General features: G+C 40.5%; 1 protein-coding gene across 1 annotated transcript in view; it reads left to right on the top strand.

The window, feature by feature from the left end:
- Tgfbr3 (transforming growth factor beta receptor 3) overlaps nucleotides 1–16,054 on the top strand; it is a 192,440-nt gene that overhangs the window by 135,672 nt on the left and 40,714 nt on the right. The window contains exons 5-7 of the mRNA XM_003478932.5: nucleotides 6,564–6,747; nucleotides 11,146–11,314; nucleotides 13,001–13,148. Of these exons, the coding sequence (XP_003478980.2) occupies nucleotides 6,564–6,747; nucleotides 11,146–11,314; nucleotides 13,001–13,148 (501 nt within the window). The remainder of the gene's footprint in view (nucleotides 1–6,563; nucleotides 6,748–11,145; nucleotides 11,315–13,000; nucleotides 13,149–16,054) is intronic.

The raw sequence follows: 16,054 nt of genomic DNA, 5'->3' as shown, positions 1-16,054 counted from the left end.
CTTGAGCTTTCATTCAATAAACAATTACGGAGTTCCTTCTTTGTGCCACACATGGTGCCAGGCCAAGAGATTCTGAAAGGCCAAGGTATCTTCTTGGCCCCTTAGGTAGTGTCCTTTGCTAAGTGAAGGTGGTAGGTGTGCTAATAAACCAAAGAAATTCATTTGAGAGGGGGATGGAGGGAATGGACCGGAGGAATGACAGCAGCTCCATCCTGAGGAGAGCAGGGAGTCTGGGAGCTTCCTAGAGAAGGAGATGCTTATGGGAATACGAGGAACAGTTTGCCAGGTGAGCCAGGCAGGCTAGAGTGGCCCAGGCTGGGGAGGAGGATGTAAAAGGACCCAGGAGCGTGTAGCAGTGCAGTATGTTCTGCATCTATTATTGGTTCCATATGGTGCATGCTGGATACATGGGAAAGTGGTATGAAATGGGGGTGGCAGAGACCCCTCTGGCCATGTGCCACATTCAGATACTTAACTGCTCTTCTGCGTCATTGCATGTTTATATTTGAGAAAGATTGCCCAGCTGAGAGTGTGGAAAAGGGAGAAAGGGAACGGGGTTGATTACTGTAACCATTTGGTTGAGACAGAAGGGCCAGAAATGGCGTAGTAGTATGGCAAGGACCCAGGAATAAGGTGGAGGATGGGGGAATTAGTAGCACTGGGAAGTTTCTGCCGTTTTATCCTCATATAAAATCTGTATTCTTAACCTTTTCTTTTTTAAACAATTCTACACTCATTATGACATAATAAAAAATATATATATTTAGTCCCTCTCCCCATTTCCTGGCACATAGTTCTTAAAATCCTTGGCATCTCCAAAATGATAAATGTATTTCTTTTTTCTATGCAGAGATGACTGGGAGCTGGGAACTCCTGGGTGCCCTTAGAATGAGGGCTGGTTGCCAGGCAAACCAGTTATGTGATTTAGAGGTTGAAATTTCCAGAGAATCACCCACTTCTGGGGAAGGAAATGGAGCAAGAGATTGACTTTATTGCCAGTGTCCCATGGCTTAACTTAATCCTGCTCACTTGAAATAAAGAAATCTTCATAAAAATCCCAGAACTGCGTGTGTGTGTGTGTGTGTGTGTGTGTGTGTGTGTGTGTGTGTGTAGCTGTAGAGCTTCTGGGTAGACCTGGGAGGTGCTCAATATCTTGTCAACTTCCATCTCGCTGTTCCTGAGATGTTTGCTTTATAATAAATATGTAAATAGAAGCACATTGTTTCTCTGAGTTCTGTGAGCCATTCCAGCAAATAAGTGAACCTGAGGAGGGTTTTAGGAGCCTCTGATTTATGGCCATTCAGAAACACAGGTGACAACCTAGACTTGCTGTTGGCATGACATGTCTGTTTCAGCAGTCTTGTAGGGCTGAACCCTTAACCTGTGGACCTGAGGCTACCTCTAGGGAAACAGCATCAGTTAAATAGAATTGCATCATAGCAGCTAGTGTCCAGTGTGTTAGAGAAGGATTGGTGAAGTCTTTCTGTAAGGTTTCAACAGATACCTGCTGGGACGAGGATTCAGAAGTCTGTGTCATACATGAACTGTTGAGAGTAGGGGGTGTATAGAGAAAAGCAGGTTTTGGGTGCTCCTCTATACTTATGAAATTATTTCCCTCTGTTTCCTATGTGTTTTGCTAATCTCTTTACGCCCAATGCTTTTCCCACAAACTTTAACCCAAGCCAGACTTGAATAAGGGTGTCACACTGTGGAGGTGAAAGCTAAGTCTGGGGCTTTGACTGGAAAGTCCAGGGATAACATGGCCATGACATGTCTGTTTCAGTAGGAAGATTCTAGCATGATGCCATTATAAAAATGTCCTTCTCTGGGGCAGCTTCATGGCTAGGTAACATTCTGGGACCTTGTAAAAGGGTGGAGATCCCTGTGAGGCACAGTAGACTTCAACCTTGTTTTGTTCAGCTTCTCAGGAATTCGGATGGATATATAGAAGGAAGCATGTGAGGTTTAGTTATTTACAGGCAACAAAATAAGGATTTAAATAGTCTCTATAGACTACTTACAGGTCTAAAGAATAATTATAAAGAGTCTGTATGTATATTGAAAGAATTATTGCTATAAAGAAAGGATCAAAGAGCCTTGCTGTGATAAAACAAAGACCTCTTTTTGCTGTATTATATATTATATATTTTACTCTCTCTTTTTTTTTTTTTTTTGGCTACTCTGTCTCCCTTACTAGATCCTAAACTTCACAAGGATGGTTAATTTTGTCTGTCATATTTTCTACCATATCCCCTTCACACCTAAAACAGTGCCTGGGGCTCAGTAAATATTTGTTAAGTATATGTTTAAAGTATAAATTAATAATACAGGATAATACCTGCATTCAGCTGATAATAAAAGCTAATGTGGTCTTGGGCCTTATGTAGTGTCTCTATTTTTTTAAAAGCAGATTTATTATAAGGAATCAGCTCATGCAGTTAGAGAGATTGGCAAGTGCTAAGGCCGCAGAGCTGGTGGTAGAGTTCCCTCTAAAGGTCAGGCTGCTATGGAACCAGGAGGAGCTGATGCTTTGGTGTGAGAGCCATCAGGCAGAAGAATTCTATCTTGGGAAAGGCCAGCTTTTCATTCCATTCACTCCTTTAACTAATTGGATGAGCCTACCCATAGGGAAAGCAATCTCCTTTAATCAGTCTGCTGATTTAAATGTTAATCTCATCTAAAAATATCCCCTAACAACAACAACAATGCCCAGAATAATGTTTGATCAACTATAGGATCTGAGCAACCCTTGGGCCTGTCAGATTGGTCCCTAAAACTAACAATCACAGTGTGTTTGTCAGACCACATCTGGGAACCCAGAATCATGTGCCAGTTCTGTGTTTTGGAGACCATGCTGTTAAAGCTCAGACAACCATGGCATTTAGGGAGGAGGTGGAAAAGCTGAGAATGCTGCTCTAAAGAGCAAACACGTGATAAGACCCAGTGACACCTTCAAATATTTCTAAGATTGTCTCATAGGAGAAAGAGAAAGGTCTTCAGTCTGGCAGGTATGATTCATGCTAGTGAGTAGAAAGTGAATCTTATGAGTAGTAAGTAGTCTGTCTTGGAATAGTAGTAGTCTTCTTTTAGCAAGGGTTCAACAAATGCCTGCTCAGACCAGGAATCAGAAGTCTCATGCTCTGGTCCTGTTCCCATATTCTCCGGCCTTGAGGGGGCCATTCCTTGAGATTTCTTCCTTTCTATTGTGGAAATTACAGTAGCCTGCTTCACAGGTCCTAAGGATCAAATGGAAACAACATCTGAATAATACCTTCTGTAACTCTGTGGAGGTGGGGGAAGTCTTTGCAGAGCTAGGAGAACTGGCAGTCAGGAGCAGAGTGCTGACTAACCCCTTACCAAAGCGGGAAATTTCCACTGACCTGCAGTCAGGGACACCTCACTGCTGCTGGCAGCTTCGCGGTCTTCTTTTTGGAATGTGTCTGAGGAGTGGCGGTAATTGTTTTCAAATTCCTCAGCCCTGAGTGTATGAAACTTGGTGGTGCTGGTCAGGCAAAGACACTGTCGGCAGGGTTAATGGTTCGTAGCCAGCCAGAGCTGAGCCAGAGCTCTTCCTCCTTGAACAGTCAGCCTCATCGTGGTATTGTAGTTCGCGGGGGACATTCTGAAGCTGTTCCTGATTTATGCCCTTATTTATACTGTCCATTTTCTTGCCTCGAGAGTGTACTGACATTATATATTCCTTCTTTTACTCTGAAAAAAAAATGTGCTCTTTGTATAATGTACTTAAAACCCACGTTTACATTTTATGGCTGTACCATGAAAGAGACAGGAGCAACAGAACACCCAAGAATCCCTGCTAAGGAAACCAGAACTGTCCTGCCAGGGGCACAAAGCCCTCTGCACTGTTGTGGGTTTTTTTTTCCTCTTTAGAGACAGACTTAATAAAAATGCCTTTTTAGTACAAATGCTTTTCAATGAAAAGATGATTTTACAACCAGGTTAAGGTTAGAAGACCAGATGAACACTGTGTGAGGCTCAGTGCTGGTGTCCAGCTGCACTTCAGAGGAGTGATACATAGGTGGGCAGGGTTAGATTTTTTTATGTGCAGGTGACATCAAAGCTAAACATTACATACTGGGTTTGCTTATAAATGGCATCAGGACACTTGGAAATTGTCCTTACCACATTTAACAGCACTGCACAGTGCTAGAATATAATAGGTTTGGAGTAAATGGTAACTGTTAATATAGAGTAGGTTTGGATTAAATGGTATCTATTGTCAGACTCTATGTCTATCCTCACATACTCTATGTCTATACTCACTTCATGGATAGCTAGTTTTGAGTTTCCCAAGCTAGTGCAAACTAGAAAGGCTTTCTTTTCCTTTTTAAAGTTCTAATCAGCCACATTGCTATTTGAGGATTCAGTCTTGGAATCCAGTAGATGTTTGAGTAATAATACTTGGTCAGTTGAGGGATCATCCTCTTCACCACTGCCTCCCTAGTGCGAACTGCCAAAACATAGAGCAGAATTTCTTACGCTCTGCATTGTTGACATTTTGGATAATTCTCTCTGTGCGAGTGTGTGTGTGTGTCCTATGCATTGTAAGATGTTTACTTAAATCTCCCACTTCTAATGTGTATGTGCTAATAGCATTTCATTCCTTTTATGATAATCTTAAAAATGTTTCTAGACGGACATCAGCAAATGTCTCCTAGAGGACAAAATTACCTCTGGTTCACCCATTTATGCTGAAGATTGAAATTTTTAAAAATTTTGCATAAAATTTACCTATGTTTGTAGAAAAATTTAAGGGAGAAGAAACTGAAGAGAACATATTTCATTGTGTTCCACTGCTGTGAGCATTCTAGAAATGGATCACTAGGGAATTTAAGGGTTAAAAACTACCATGAGAGTAGAGGTAGCTCAGATGCCGCACACTGAGCCTGGGCTACAACAGTGCCTTTCCCATTGTGGATCACTTCATATTCATTCAGGGAAGCTTTCTCAAATGGGGCTGAACATTAAAGTCAGCCGGGAGTTTTAAAAATAATGATGCTTGAGCCTTACCCCAAAGATTCTAACTGCTCTGGGATATGCCCTGGGCATCAGAATATTTAGAAATTCTTCAAGTGATTTCACTTTTCAACTATTAATATATCATTGGATCAAACCAGTGAAGCACTCATTGGCCAGCATTTAAGAAATATATGTGTATATATAATTGAATCAAGTACTGTATTAATTCTTAACATAATGCCTAAGTGCTATTTTGTACATATACTAAGGTTGGAGGTGTTGCTGTAAGTGATAGAACCTGCTTTCAAACTTGCTGTTTTGATCTGGCTATTTATAACCCCACCAGAAATGACATGATTTCCTTATGAATAAAATAGTTAATGTGAAATTTAAGGTTAGACAGTTATAGTTGTATAACTATTAACTTTTTTACTCATGTTTTGTGTTTTCTACTTGACATTGTTAAGGTTAGTTATTTTATAAATACTAGTTAATGACATGTATTTCACCAGCAGCTGAGTTTGATTATAGTACAGCAATATGATTTTTCTCTTTTGTGTGTGTTTTTTATGCACCACATTATGTTAGTGCTCCTACAAATTCATGTAACAGTAATATGGTACTTGTGTGCATCAACCTCCAGATTTTATTAGGGTCAGTTTAACAGTCTTTCCAGTATTTATTAAAATTTGAGGGTCTTACAAATAAACTTATGCATGTTCATCTCACTGCTATGAAATATAGGAATGTAGTGGAAGATCAGGAACCTTTAACCATTCTTTTTATCTCAGGGATCAGCAGAACTTGAAAGGACTCTTGCTGGGTGTCTGTTGTGATTCTGTCAGCAGATGCTGCAGCTGTGTAAGATCACTCACCCTGATTTTGAAGTGCATAACAAGCTCATGAGAACACCCACCAGCGCTTCCAAGTTGACTTGCAATACTTGACAGTCAACTTTTGCTACCCGTTGAGGATTGCTTCAGGACCATTCCCTAATGCCAGAATCCGTAGATGCTCAAGGCCTTTATATAAAATGACATAGTACTTGCGTATAAACCTGCGCAGATCTTCCTGTATGCTTTAAATTACTGGATTACTTATAATACCCAATTCAGTGTAAATGCTCTATATAAATAGTTATATTGTTCAGGAAATAATGACAAGAAGAAAAAAATCTGTACATTTTCAGTATAGGTATAAATTTTCTCCCAAATGCTCTCAGTCTGTAGTTGATTAAACCCACAGATGCAGAACCAGAGGCTGTTAGTACTCAAAAGGTTGTCCTTTAATATAGATACATTGGAAAATAGCAGTGATAATTCTGATTACACACAATACATGTTTCAGTCTTCCATCACAAAGCTCTTTCAAAGTTTGAAGGAATGTTTGCCATTAGCTGGGAGAACTAAGCTTGGGATAGTTTCTTGAATCAGCTCCTAAAATGCTGGTTTCCCTGTGTAACAGCAGGAAGACACAAATTGGTTATTGGTGAATTCTTTTGCGTGCCATGACATGGTGTGTGTGACTGTGATTCAGCTTGAGATATCTTGAGCCATGTTAACTATGTGTTCTGTTTCCTCTAGGTGTCCAAGGGTTCTGTGGTCCAGTTTTCATCAGGAAACTTCTCTTTGACAGCAAAAACAGAAGAAAGGAACTTCTCCCATGGAAACGAACATCTATTAAATTGGGCTCAAAAGGAATATGGAGCAGTTACTTCATTTACCGAACTCAAGATAGCAAGAAACATTTATATTAAAGTAGGGGAAGGTAAATTTTAAGTGGCTTCAGTTTATGACTGGTTTATGACAGGTATTTTTCTGTAACCAGGTGATTAGGGGAAAGAATCACAGGATTCCAGAATGCTGTAGTGGGCAAAGAGATGAGGGATCATTTAGGCTTCCTGTCTCTCTTCACCTCCCCTTCTTTATTTTTCTTTCTGGGGAGATTTACCTGGTAATGACCAAGTGAAAATGGGAATTAGTGCCCTTGATAGGGAGTTGGAGCTGTTGTATAGGATGTAGAAGGCGCCTGTGCACAGACATCAGAAGTAGAGGGTAAAAAGTAAAGAATGTGGTAAGATGATGATTATGAAATTAAGGAGTTAGCAATTGGGTCAACAGATGAGTTTTCTGTTACCTGTCTTTCTACATGTATTTGAAGCCAGTACCAATGTATAGTTGAAACATCATTTTAATTTGGGCAATATCAAAGGAAAGTGCTTAAATATATTTTAATATTAATGCATATGATAAGTTATTGGAGAAATGAACTACATGGCCTGGAAAAGAGACTGCCCATTTTAATTGCCTTGCAGACAGGCTTAAATAGCCAGCAACCCAATTCTGGAAGAATATTGTTTTTTATAGAACATTTTCATCATTATTTTTAGTTGAGTATATTCGGAACTGCCACAAGTTTACAAAGCAATAACTCTTGTGAATGAGTCCATGTTAGTCAGGTGACTGTGAGCACTGTGTTTTAGGTCTTCACCATACAGTGCTATCTGGTGAATTCTTTAGCAGTTGTCACCTCCTCCACAGATAGCATGGCAAGAAAGTGAGGGTCATTGAATGCTCAATCCCTGCTCTTTTTTGGATCAAGACTGTTTTAAGTGCATATGAAACAGATAGAGCAAAGGTGAACAGCAACAGTAGAGTGTGTGCTGCTTACTGAGGCCACATCAGGGCTTTCACATGCATCCCACTTAACCCCACAGTAATCCCAGGAGGGAGACCTGATTTCTACCATTGTACAGAGGGCTTAGTGGAGGGTTAAGTAAATTGGTTAAAATCCATTATTACTAGCAAGTGGAAAAGCCAGATCTGAAACCCAAGTTTCCTGACTCTGCAATCTAATAATGATTGTTGCCTGATGGTAGATGTTGAGTCTTCACCAAATAAGCATAATCTGAAAATAAAAGTGGACTGCTGGATGGAAAGACTTGTTTAATTGTGATGAGAGGAAGAGTTTTAAATGAGAGCTAGGTTTTTTCAAAAGATTTTAAATTTGTTACCAGGCTATTATAGTAGTCAGGTTGCAAATAACAGATGGTCAAGTCCCTCTGAGACAAAATGAAAACTCTTTTAATACAAGTTCTAATCCTTGGCCAATGGTCTGCATTTCTGAAGCAGAATTCTAGTAGCATGAAAGAATGTTGATTACGCCTTGGAATTTGTCAGAATAAGAACATTTGCTATAGTAACATTCAGAATATTGGGCTCTGTTTCTTTGATAGTACACGGATTTCTCTGATAGTACACGGATTTCTAAAAATCACCTGCCTTGTAAGCAGGGCTGATTAACTTAGGTGACTAAGCTACACATTGGTTAGGGAAATGAATTTTAGAGACCTGATGTCCAGCCCAGCAAAACACTGGTTAACTTCTTGGTAATTCCTGTGGAGCCCCTGGAATTTGTCTCCAGCTCTAGCCAGGTCTAAGTCACTGGGCTAAGCCATGAAAGCATGCAGTGGGAATTGGAGGTTCCTTGGTTAGGTCGGTGGATCACAGACAGTGTCATCAAATGTCACCCTCAGTGAGGTTCCTGGGCCAGCCTCATGAGCTAGTTTTCCAGAATCTGATGTGTCTCTACCTTCCTTTCACCCCCACTCCCCATCCAAGCCATGAGCCTCCCCATGCCAAGTCTCAGTTCTCAAAGTCTAATTCCTACCCCAGTAGCAGCAGCGGCAGCATCACCTGGGAGCTTGTTAGAAATGCCGTTTGGGGGTGGGATCAGCAGTTGTTCTCATGAGCCCCCCACCCCACCCCGACTATGGTGCTTGCTCAAAGTTTGAGAGCTGTTCTAACCTGTCTGGGTAGAGAAGAATGTTAGCTCTTACACCAACTGGTCTCTGTTACTGCCAACCCCAGAGCTGCAGTTTCCAGAGCAGAAAAGTGGGGCATTTGCATTACTTCCTAAGCTAATTCCTGCTCTGAGTGTATCTTTTTGGTTCTCAAAGTCATTTGTTGGTCTTTCTTCAAATGCAAAAAAAAAAAGTACTCTTCCTCCCCACCCCCAGACTTATTACATTTCTCCCTGGGGATTCCCCATTGTGGTTTTCTTTCTACTTGGCACTTTATGTAAGTTTTGATGCCAGGCATGTGGAAAGTTATTTGTGGAGGAAAAAACCCTACATACACAACAAAAAATGATCAGCTTATTGAACTTAGTGACAATGGTATCTAGGACTGGAACCCTTAATAACAGCAGCTTTTGGCCCAGGGATATGGCTCAGTGGTACAGCATCTGTCTGGCAAGTACAAGGTCTTGAGTTTGATTCCTGGTACCAGAAAAACAAAACAAAACAAAAACCCCCAGAAACTTTTGAACAATGAAACCTTTTCTACTGGCTTACCAACATGGGTGAACTTTGAAGTCTCACGTCATTTGTGAATTCAGGAAACCTATACTGTGTGCCTATTACATGCCAGTGACAAGCTAGGCACGCTTGTGGACTGGAAATGCAGGCCACAGTCCCAGGAGGGGTCTATCTCTTGAATTCTCTGTCCCATATGCACACTTGATTCCCAATTAAATCTCAACTCTGCTGTTCCAATATCATTTTCCATCCTGTGATCTGGGGGAGGCATCACAGGGCTGCAGCTGTAGGGTGTGCATACCTCATCTGCACATCTGGCAAAAACCTTCAGCAGATGTGAAGGAAGGCTGCTTGAGCAGCTCCAGTTGGGGAGCCTGTTCTCTCTGAGGGGGTTTTGGAAGAGAAAGCAGAGTGCAGAGCCAATGCTCTCTTGCAGTGAGCCTAAAAGCAGGGCCCTTGTGAACTGTTCTGTTCTTCTCCGTTCCTGGAATGGTGGTGGGATGCTGCAGTGCTTGAAGCTGTGCGGCTGCTGTGTGTGCTGCACTTTAGTATGGGAGAGGCTACACAGATGGCGGTGAGGGACACTATTAGCCCAATCTTGGAACATCCTGGGTTGTTGATTCCTTACCATCAGGTGAAACTTTCAGTGGATGTGGACTCTGGCAGCCATTCTTTAAAATGAAATAGGCAGAAATCTGTTTCATAAAAATGCCAGGTCTCTAACTACCTCTTCTGAAAAGTTTGCAACACCTAGAACTTCCTTGACACTGGTCCCTGCTGTCACGCTTCTAGCAGTCTCCTCAGGTTCTGATTAAACATTTAAACCACTGGATGGAAACCCCATTGACTGCAGTGCTGTGTAAATGGCACGGGCTCTTGAGGAGTGTCTTCAGACTCTTGGTACCTTCATTGCTTTCCCCACTGGAGGTGGTGAACAGCCCTCAGCTTGATGATGTTTGTAAAAACCACCCTGAAAACTGTAGGGCCATGTAAACAGCAGTTATCTGGGTCAAGAAGTGACAAAGAGTAAAAGTCTGCTCTCCCTGTTTATCCCAAACATTTACCTTTAATCTACAGAGTATAAAGTGCTGTGAGAAATAAATACAGGGGATGATTAGTGTTACATGTGTGGACTAGAAAATTAATTGGGTAACTAGTTTTTCTATGAATTTAACTTGTAAATACCTGGGGAGAAGTATATTTGGGGATTGGATATATAATGGATTCAGTGCTGAGTATGCTAACTGTGAAATACTTGTTAGGATTTTAGGTGGGAGATGGCTTAGTAGAAAGTTGGCAAGTCTAGAACTCAGAAAAGGAGTTTTGCTCTAGATACAAGTGAGAAGGAGCCATGACTGAGATCATTTTGGGAATGTAAAAGACAAAGGGCTGAGAAAGGATCTCATGTTCCTAACCTTGGTTTACACTGGGCTAAACTATGGAACTTTAAACTAACACTGCCTGTGCCCCAGCTTTAGGTTCTGAGCCACGTTACCCAAAGTGAGGTCCTAACAAGTAGATTGTGGCATGTACCAAAGGTTGTGGGGCTACCACAGTGAAAGAAACTCAGATATAGATCAGTGTAGATGGATGAAGTAAGAACGATCATGGAGAACAAGCACCAAAAGGATGTAGACATAAAGAGCCCATTAGAATTGCTTAGCAGGAAGTCACTGGTAACCTTTTGGGAAGCATTGCAGAGCGGTGGCTGAGGAGGTCTGGTGCTTCCTTCAGGCTTGTGGGGCCTTGTGTTAAGCTCGCTCAGTTTCACCATCACATCTTCCCTTTGAGCCTAGTTCTACGCAGCTCAGTGTTTGACAGGTCACTCTGTGCTTCCTTACTTTCAGATCAAGTGTTTCCTCCCACTTGCAACATTGGGAAAAATTTTCTGTCACTCAATTATCTCGCTGAGTACCTTCAGCCCAAAGCAGCAGAAGGGTGTGTGATGTCCAGCCAGCCCCAGGATAAGGAAGTACACATCATCGAGTTAATCACCCCCAGCTCTAACCCTTACAGGTGAGCAAAAATGTGTGTATTTCTTCTGAACTGAAACAAGATGAAAGTAAAAAGGAAAAATCTTTCCTGATTCATAGGTAGGGAGGGGTGCAATGCCTGTGGTTCACAGAAGCTGTGAAGAGGAAGTAGGCAAAGTGCGATAGCTTATTTTTTGCATGTCTCTAGACTCTCTGTGGTCCAGAGGAGTTCCTGAAGCCTGTTCTAAATTTCTGGGTATTAGTTATAGGAAACAGTTACTCTCATTCCATCATGATTCCCTTTGACTGACGTTTATCCATCTTGAGAAAATTACAAAATGTGCCTTATTAACATAGTTTTCAGTTTAGTAACATTCTGTTTTGAATAAAGTTCTCTTCATAGTCCTCAGAGCATTTACATACGCAGAACTGTTTGCTTGAAAGTTGTGTGTGCAGGAGTGTGTGTGTGTGTGTGTGTGTGTGTCCGTCCTGGGGAGTGGGGAGTATGTGCCTGCGTTGGGGAAAGGTTCTTCATGGTGACATACCAAGGAACCATTAGATACAACTAGCCTCTCTCTTATTTTCTTTTTTTCTGTGTCAGTTTCCTACCCTTGGATTGGAAATTAGACTCTCCCTTTGAGAATAATTAGAAAATTTTTAAAAGAAACAAAAATGGAAAAGAAAGTTTTTTCTCCCATTTCATATTTCATGAGGACTAGTGATTTAGAAATTTAACTTTATATTGCGGAGGAATTTTAAAATTAATTTTATAATTGTTTTTGTTTCAAAAGTGAAAAAAAAAGCTACATATCAGTTTTGGTAAGATTTCACTTAGTCTCATGTGAGGAATTAGTGGAAAATTAAGAACGGATGGGACTAGAAACAATCTGGCCAGTATACTTCAGTATTAAGCCTAAGGCCTCATGGGGGATACCATTCACTTTACGCTTCGTAAGTATGTAAAACCAAGATAGACATAAAGACTCTTCCCTTAAATTCAGAATGACAGAGATGTTATTGTTTAATAAAAAATCCTCTTTTATGTTAATTCTTAGAAAATGAGTTGTACTCATCAATTTTCTTGCAATCACTAGGTTGACCATCTGCTTTCTTTATTGTAATAACAGTATGTCCAGAAGTTTGAGATATGATTCTTCACAATTGTTAATGGCTTAAGCAAGCCTTATGTAGGTCAGATTCTTCAGCCCGAGTACCTTCAGCCTTTTACCTCTTATTTTATTCTGAAGTTTCCTAATTATTTTACCACCCTGCCTCCCTCCTCCCGGTCACCAGCTGCCCTCCTCACCAGACTGCCACTCGCTTGGCTTCTTGATTTGAAGGAATCTGAGTGTATAGCATGTTGGAGATACACAACGAAGTGGTGTCATAGGTTGGAAAACCATTGACTGTGCTTTAGAAGTAAACTATTCTGGCTTGTTCAAGTCCATTTCAAACAGTGGCTGCATTAAATAACCACCTTTTTCCCCTCCCAAAGAAGAGAAAAACTTGAGTGGCTAGTAATCAGCAGGCATGTATTTCTATTGTTATGTAAAACCATTTTGTTATGTGTGCAGTAACAATCTGTTTTGCACATGTCATTTGCCTGGGATGGACTCCAGCTTTTTAATCAACTGGCCAGACACTGGAAACATGAAGACTTGGAAGAGGGGAGATAGCTGCAACGTTCTGGCATTGAGGTCCTTACTTTGCCTTTGTTTTCCATTCTCAGTGCCTTCCAGGTGGATATAATAATTGACATAAGACCTTCTCCAGAGGATTCTGCTGTGGTCAAAAATCTCATCCTGATCTTGAAGTGTAAAAAGTCTGTCAACTGGGTGATCAAATCTTTTGATGTTAAGGGAAACCTGAAAGTTATTGTAAGTTGTTTGAATTTTTTTGTGTCTTGATGAATGGCAGTAAACTGTGCTTATGAGTGTTATTTTTGTAAAGGTTCTAGCTCTTTTGAATCTCTGAACTCTCTCAGGTTTTACTTTTATGAAAGTACTCTGGTTTCTCTTGACAAGGGGGTTCCGTGTGGTGATTGAAGTGTGGTCTCTAGGGCTAAGGCAGACCTGGGTTTGAGTCTTAAACGCTTCCATTTACAAATTGTGACCTGGACAAGCCCTTTTGCCTTTCTGAACCTTAGTTGCTTCATTTGGGAAATTCCTGAAATGCACTTTCTAGACATAGTAAGTGTAGAATAATTAACATTGCTCAGCCTTTTATGGTTGAATGTCCTGTAAGGGAACCATATCCTGAATATCAGACTTTATTTGGGGTCATGTACTTAGGGAAGATTTGGAAAATTGCACTGACCCCTGCTAACATCATAGACTTTTCTTTTGAGTTAAATACTCTGTATCAGCATGAGTTTTTTGCTTGCTGCAAACTCTTAGGGCTGGAACACTGATAGAAGAATCCAGGAACTTTGAGTATGCTCCATCCTGTTCCTTAAACATCTTATTTCATGCAAATCATGCACTTAAGAGGCTTCACTGGTTGGCATGATAGGATGCAGCAGCTAACTTCCTGAAAAGTTGAATGTTGAAGTAGATACAATAAATCTTACCTCAGATGTGTTTAGGAAATGGCTATTTTTCATACTAGTGGAGTGAATAATATGGAAAGTTAAACAGTAAGTCCTTGTTTTTTTTTTGTTTTTTTTTTGTTTTTTTTGTCTTTTTCCTTTTTATCGGTACCGGGGATCGAACCCATGACTGCCTGCTTGCAAGGTAGGCGCTTATGCCGCCTAGCTAAATCCCCAGCCCCAAGTCCTTGTATTTTAAAACTTTTTTTGCATCTCTTTTGTAGGCTCAAAGCTTTATGCATTATTTTTTTTTGAAAATATTTAACCAACTTCTGTTTCACCTATATTCAATCAGTTGGAGTGAATATTATGCTTTAAATATGTTAGGAGAGGGCCATCTTTGGTTTTGATATTCACTCATGCATGGCGCTTTCCTTGCAATATAGTAGGAGCAAAGCCAATCGTTTCCTAGGCAACATCATGTAAAGACACTTGTGGTAGGCAGCAGGCAAAGCCAGGAGCATGCACATCTTAATTTTAAAGTAATCTTTTCTGGTTGCTGTGGGTTTCTGCATTTTTTTCTTTAACTTTGTGAGGGTCCCAATAACTCATTATGTGTAACAGTGATATATTAATTTGGTGTCAAGCACAAAGCCCAGCCGTGATTTTTCTGAAGTCACAGATACTTTTATTGCCTTCCCTGGCATGACACACAGGGTGTTGGTGACCTGGGATGTCTCCTGATTTTGCTGCCTGGCACACCAAGCAAATGTTTTTAATTTCAGAATAACAAAAACAGGAAAAGGAATCATGCTTTGAAAGGCAAAAAAACATACGGTACATTTTAATTCCCAGCCAGAGTTCTTGTATAAATATTCTTTCAGCCCTGACCCTTCAGTGGCTCTTTCTCTCCCTGAGTATATATGCCTGGTCCGTGGCAGCCCAGAGTTCACTGGGAATGTCCCATCTCTCATATGAATCAGAAAGGTTAGAAATGAGATCGCTCATCCCAAGAAAGATCTGTTTATATTCCTCTCCTTGGCTGTACTCCTGTTCCAGGCCAATTTTGGACAATGCATGACAACATTACTAAACAATTAGGTAATGTTTCATGATGTTCTTTTTTTCCCCCTCCCAATCAGTTTCATGCTTGGTGATTTCCTAATTCTGTCTCAGATGTGAATTCTGACTAGGCTGTAGAAAAAAGAAAGGTACATAGTAATAAAAAGATTTAAGTTACTACTTAGAAATGTTTTATAGAGACCTTATTTCTAGTATTTTAAGAACCCTGGCTCTGGGTCAGACAGTGCTAGATTCAAGGCTCATCTCTGATTGTTGTTATCCCTAGCAAATATTGGGCAATCTAATTGAACACTGAATCTGTTTACTCACCTGTTAAATAGGTATAATGCGAGTACTTTCAGTGGTTTAACTGAGTTCATTTGTTTACTCATTCATTTATTTATACAACAAGTATTGGTTAAGGCCTGCAGGATATTTTGTCTAAAGTACTGGACATAATTCCTGTACATCTTGAGTTCTCTGTAAGTCTCTGGTTCTCTTTCCCTAACACAGGAATAGCAATACCTCTCTCCTTATTTTAGAGGATTAAATATGATAATATATGTAAAGTGTCTCACATGGTGCCTAGCAATAAAAAAGGGGCCATCTTAAAGACATTAAGGACATATCTATAGAAACAATTAGATTATTTCTCTAAACAAGGTGAAAACAAAGAAAGATATCTACTATAGTAACCATAAGGAGCTTGCTGGAGTAACTTTAAATAAGAGCACATTAAACATGGATGCCTTGTGCGTAGGTAGGGAGAATGTACCCTTCCGATGGCAAAATGGTCCAAAGAAATCAAAAGGTTGTGCTGGGCAAGAATGGGAAGCCTGAATGTATCCACACTGTCGCATCTAGCTCTGGCTCTTTCCTCAAGTTCCCTATGGTCAATGCTTAATCACTTCCAAAGCGAGGGGGGAAAGAAACAGAACAAAAAAGAAGAGATCAAGTAAACCTGGTCTTATACTGTTTTATATGGCCTTAGGATTTACAGATTGGCAGCAGACAGCATATTCTTAGAAAAGTCATTTTTTAAAATCAGCAAGTGTAGGCACTACTCTCTTTAGCCCACCTTTTCCCAACATCCCACGTAAATTCTGATGCAGATATGGGGAACAAAGGGTAGAGGCACTTAGACTTTTTAACCATGCTTATCATCTTTGAAGATGTGACTGTGGAAGATGGTGG

This window comes from Cavia porcellus, unplaced genomic scaffold (genome assembly GCF_034190915.1).
Source record: "Cavia porcellus strain 051 isolate PalLab524CR breed Dunkin Hartley unplaced genomic scaffold, mCavPor4.1 scaffold_1, whole genome shotgun sequence".
Taxonomy (NCBI): Eukaryota; Metazoa; Chordata; class Mammalia; order Rodentia; family Caviidae; genus Cavia; species Cavia porcellus.
This window is presented reverse-complemented; position numbering and strand designations above follow the sequence as displayed.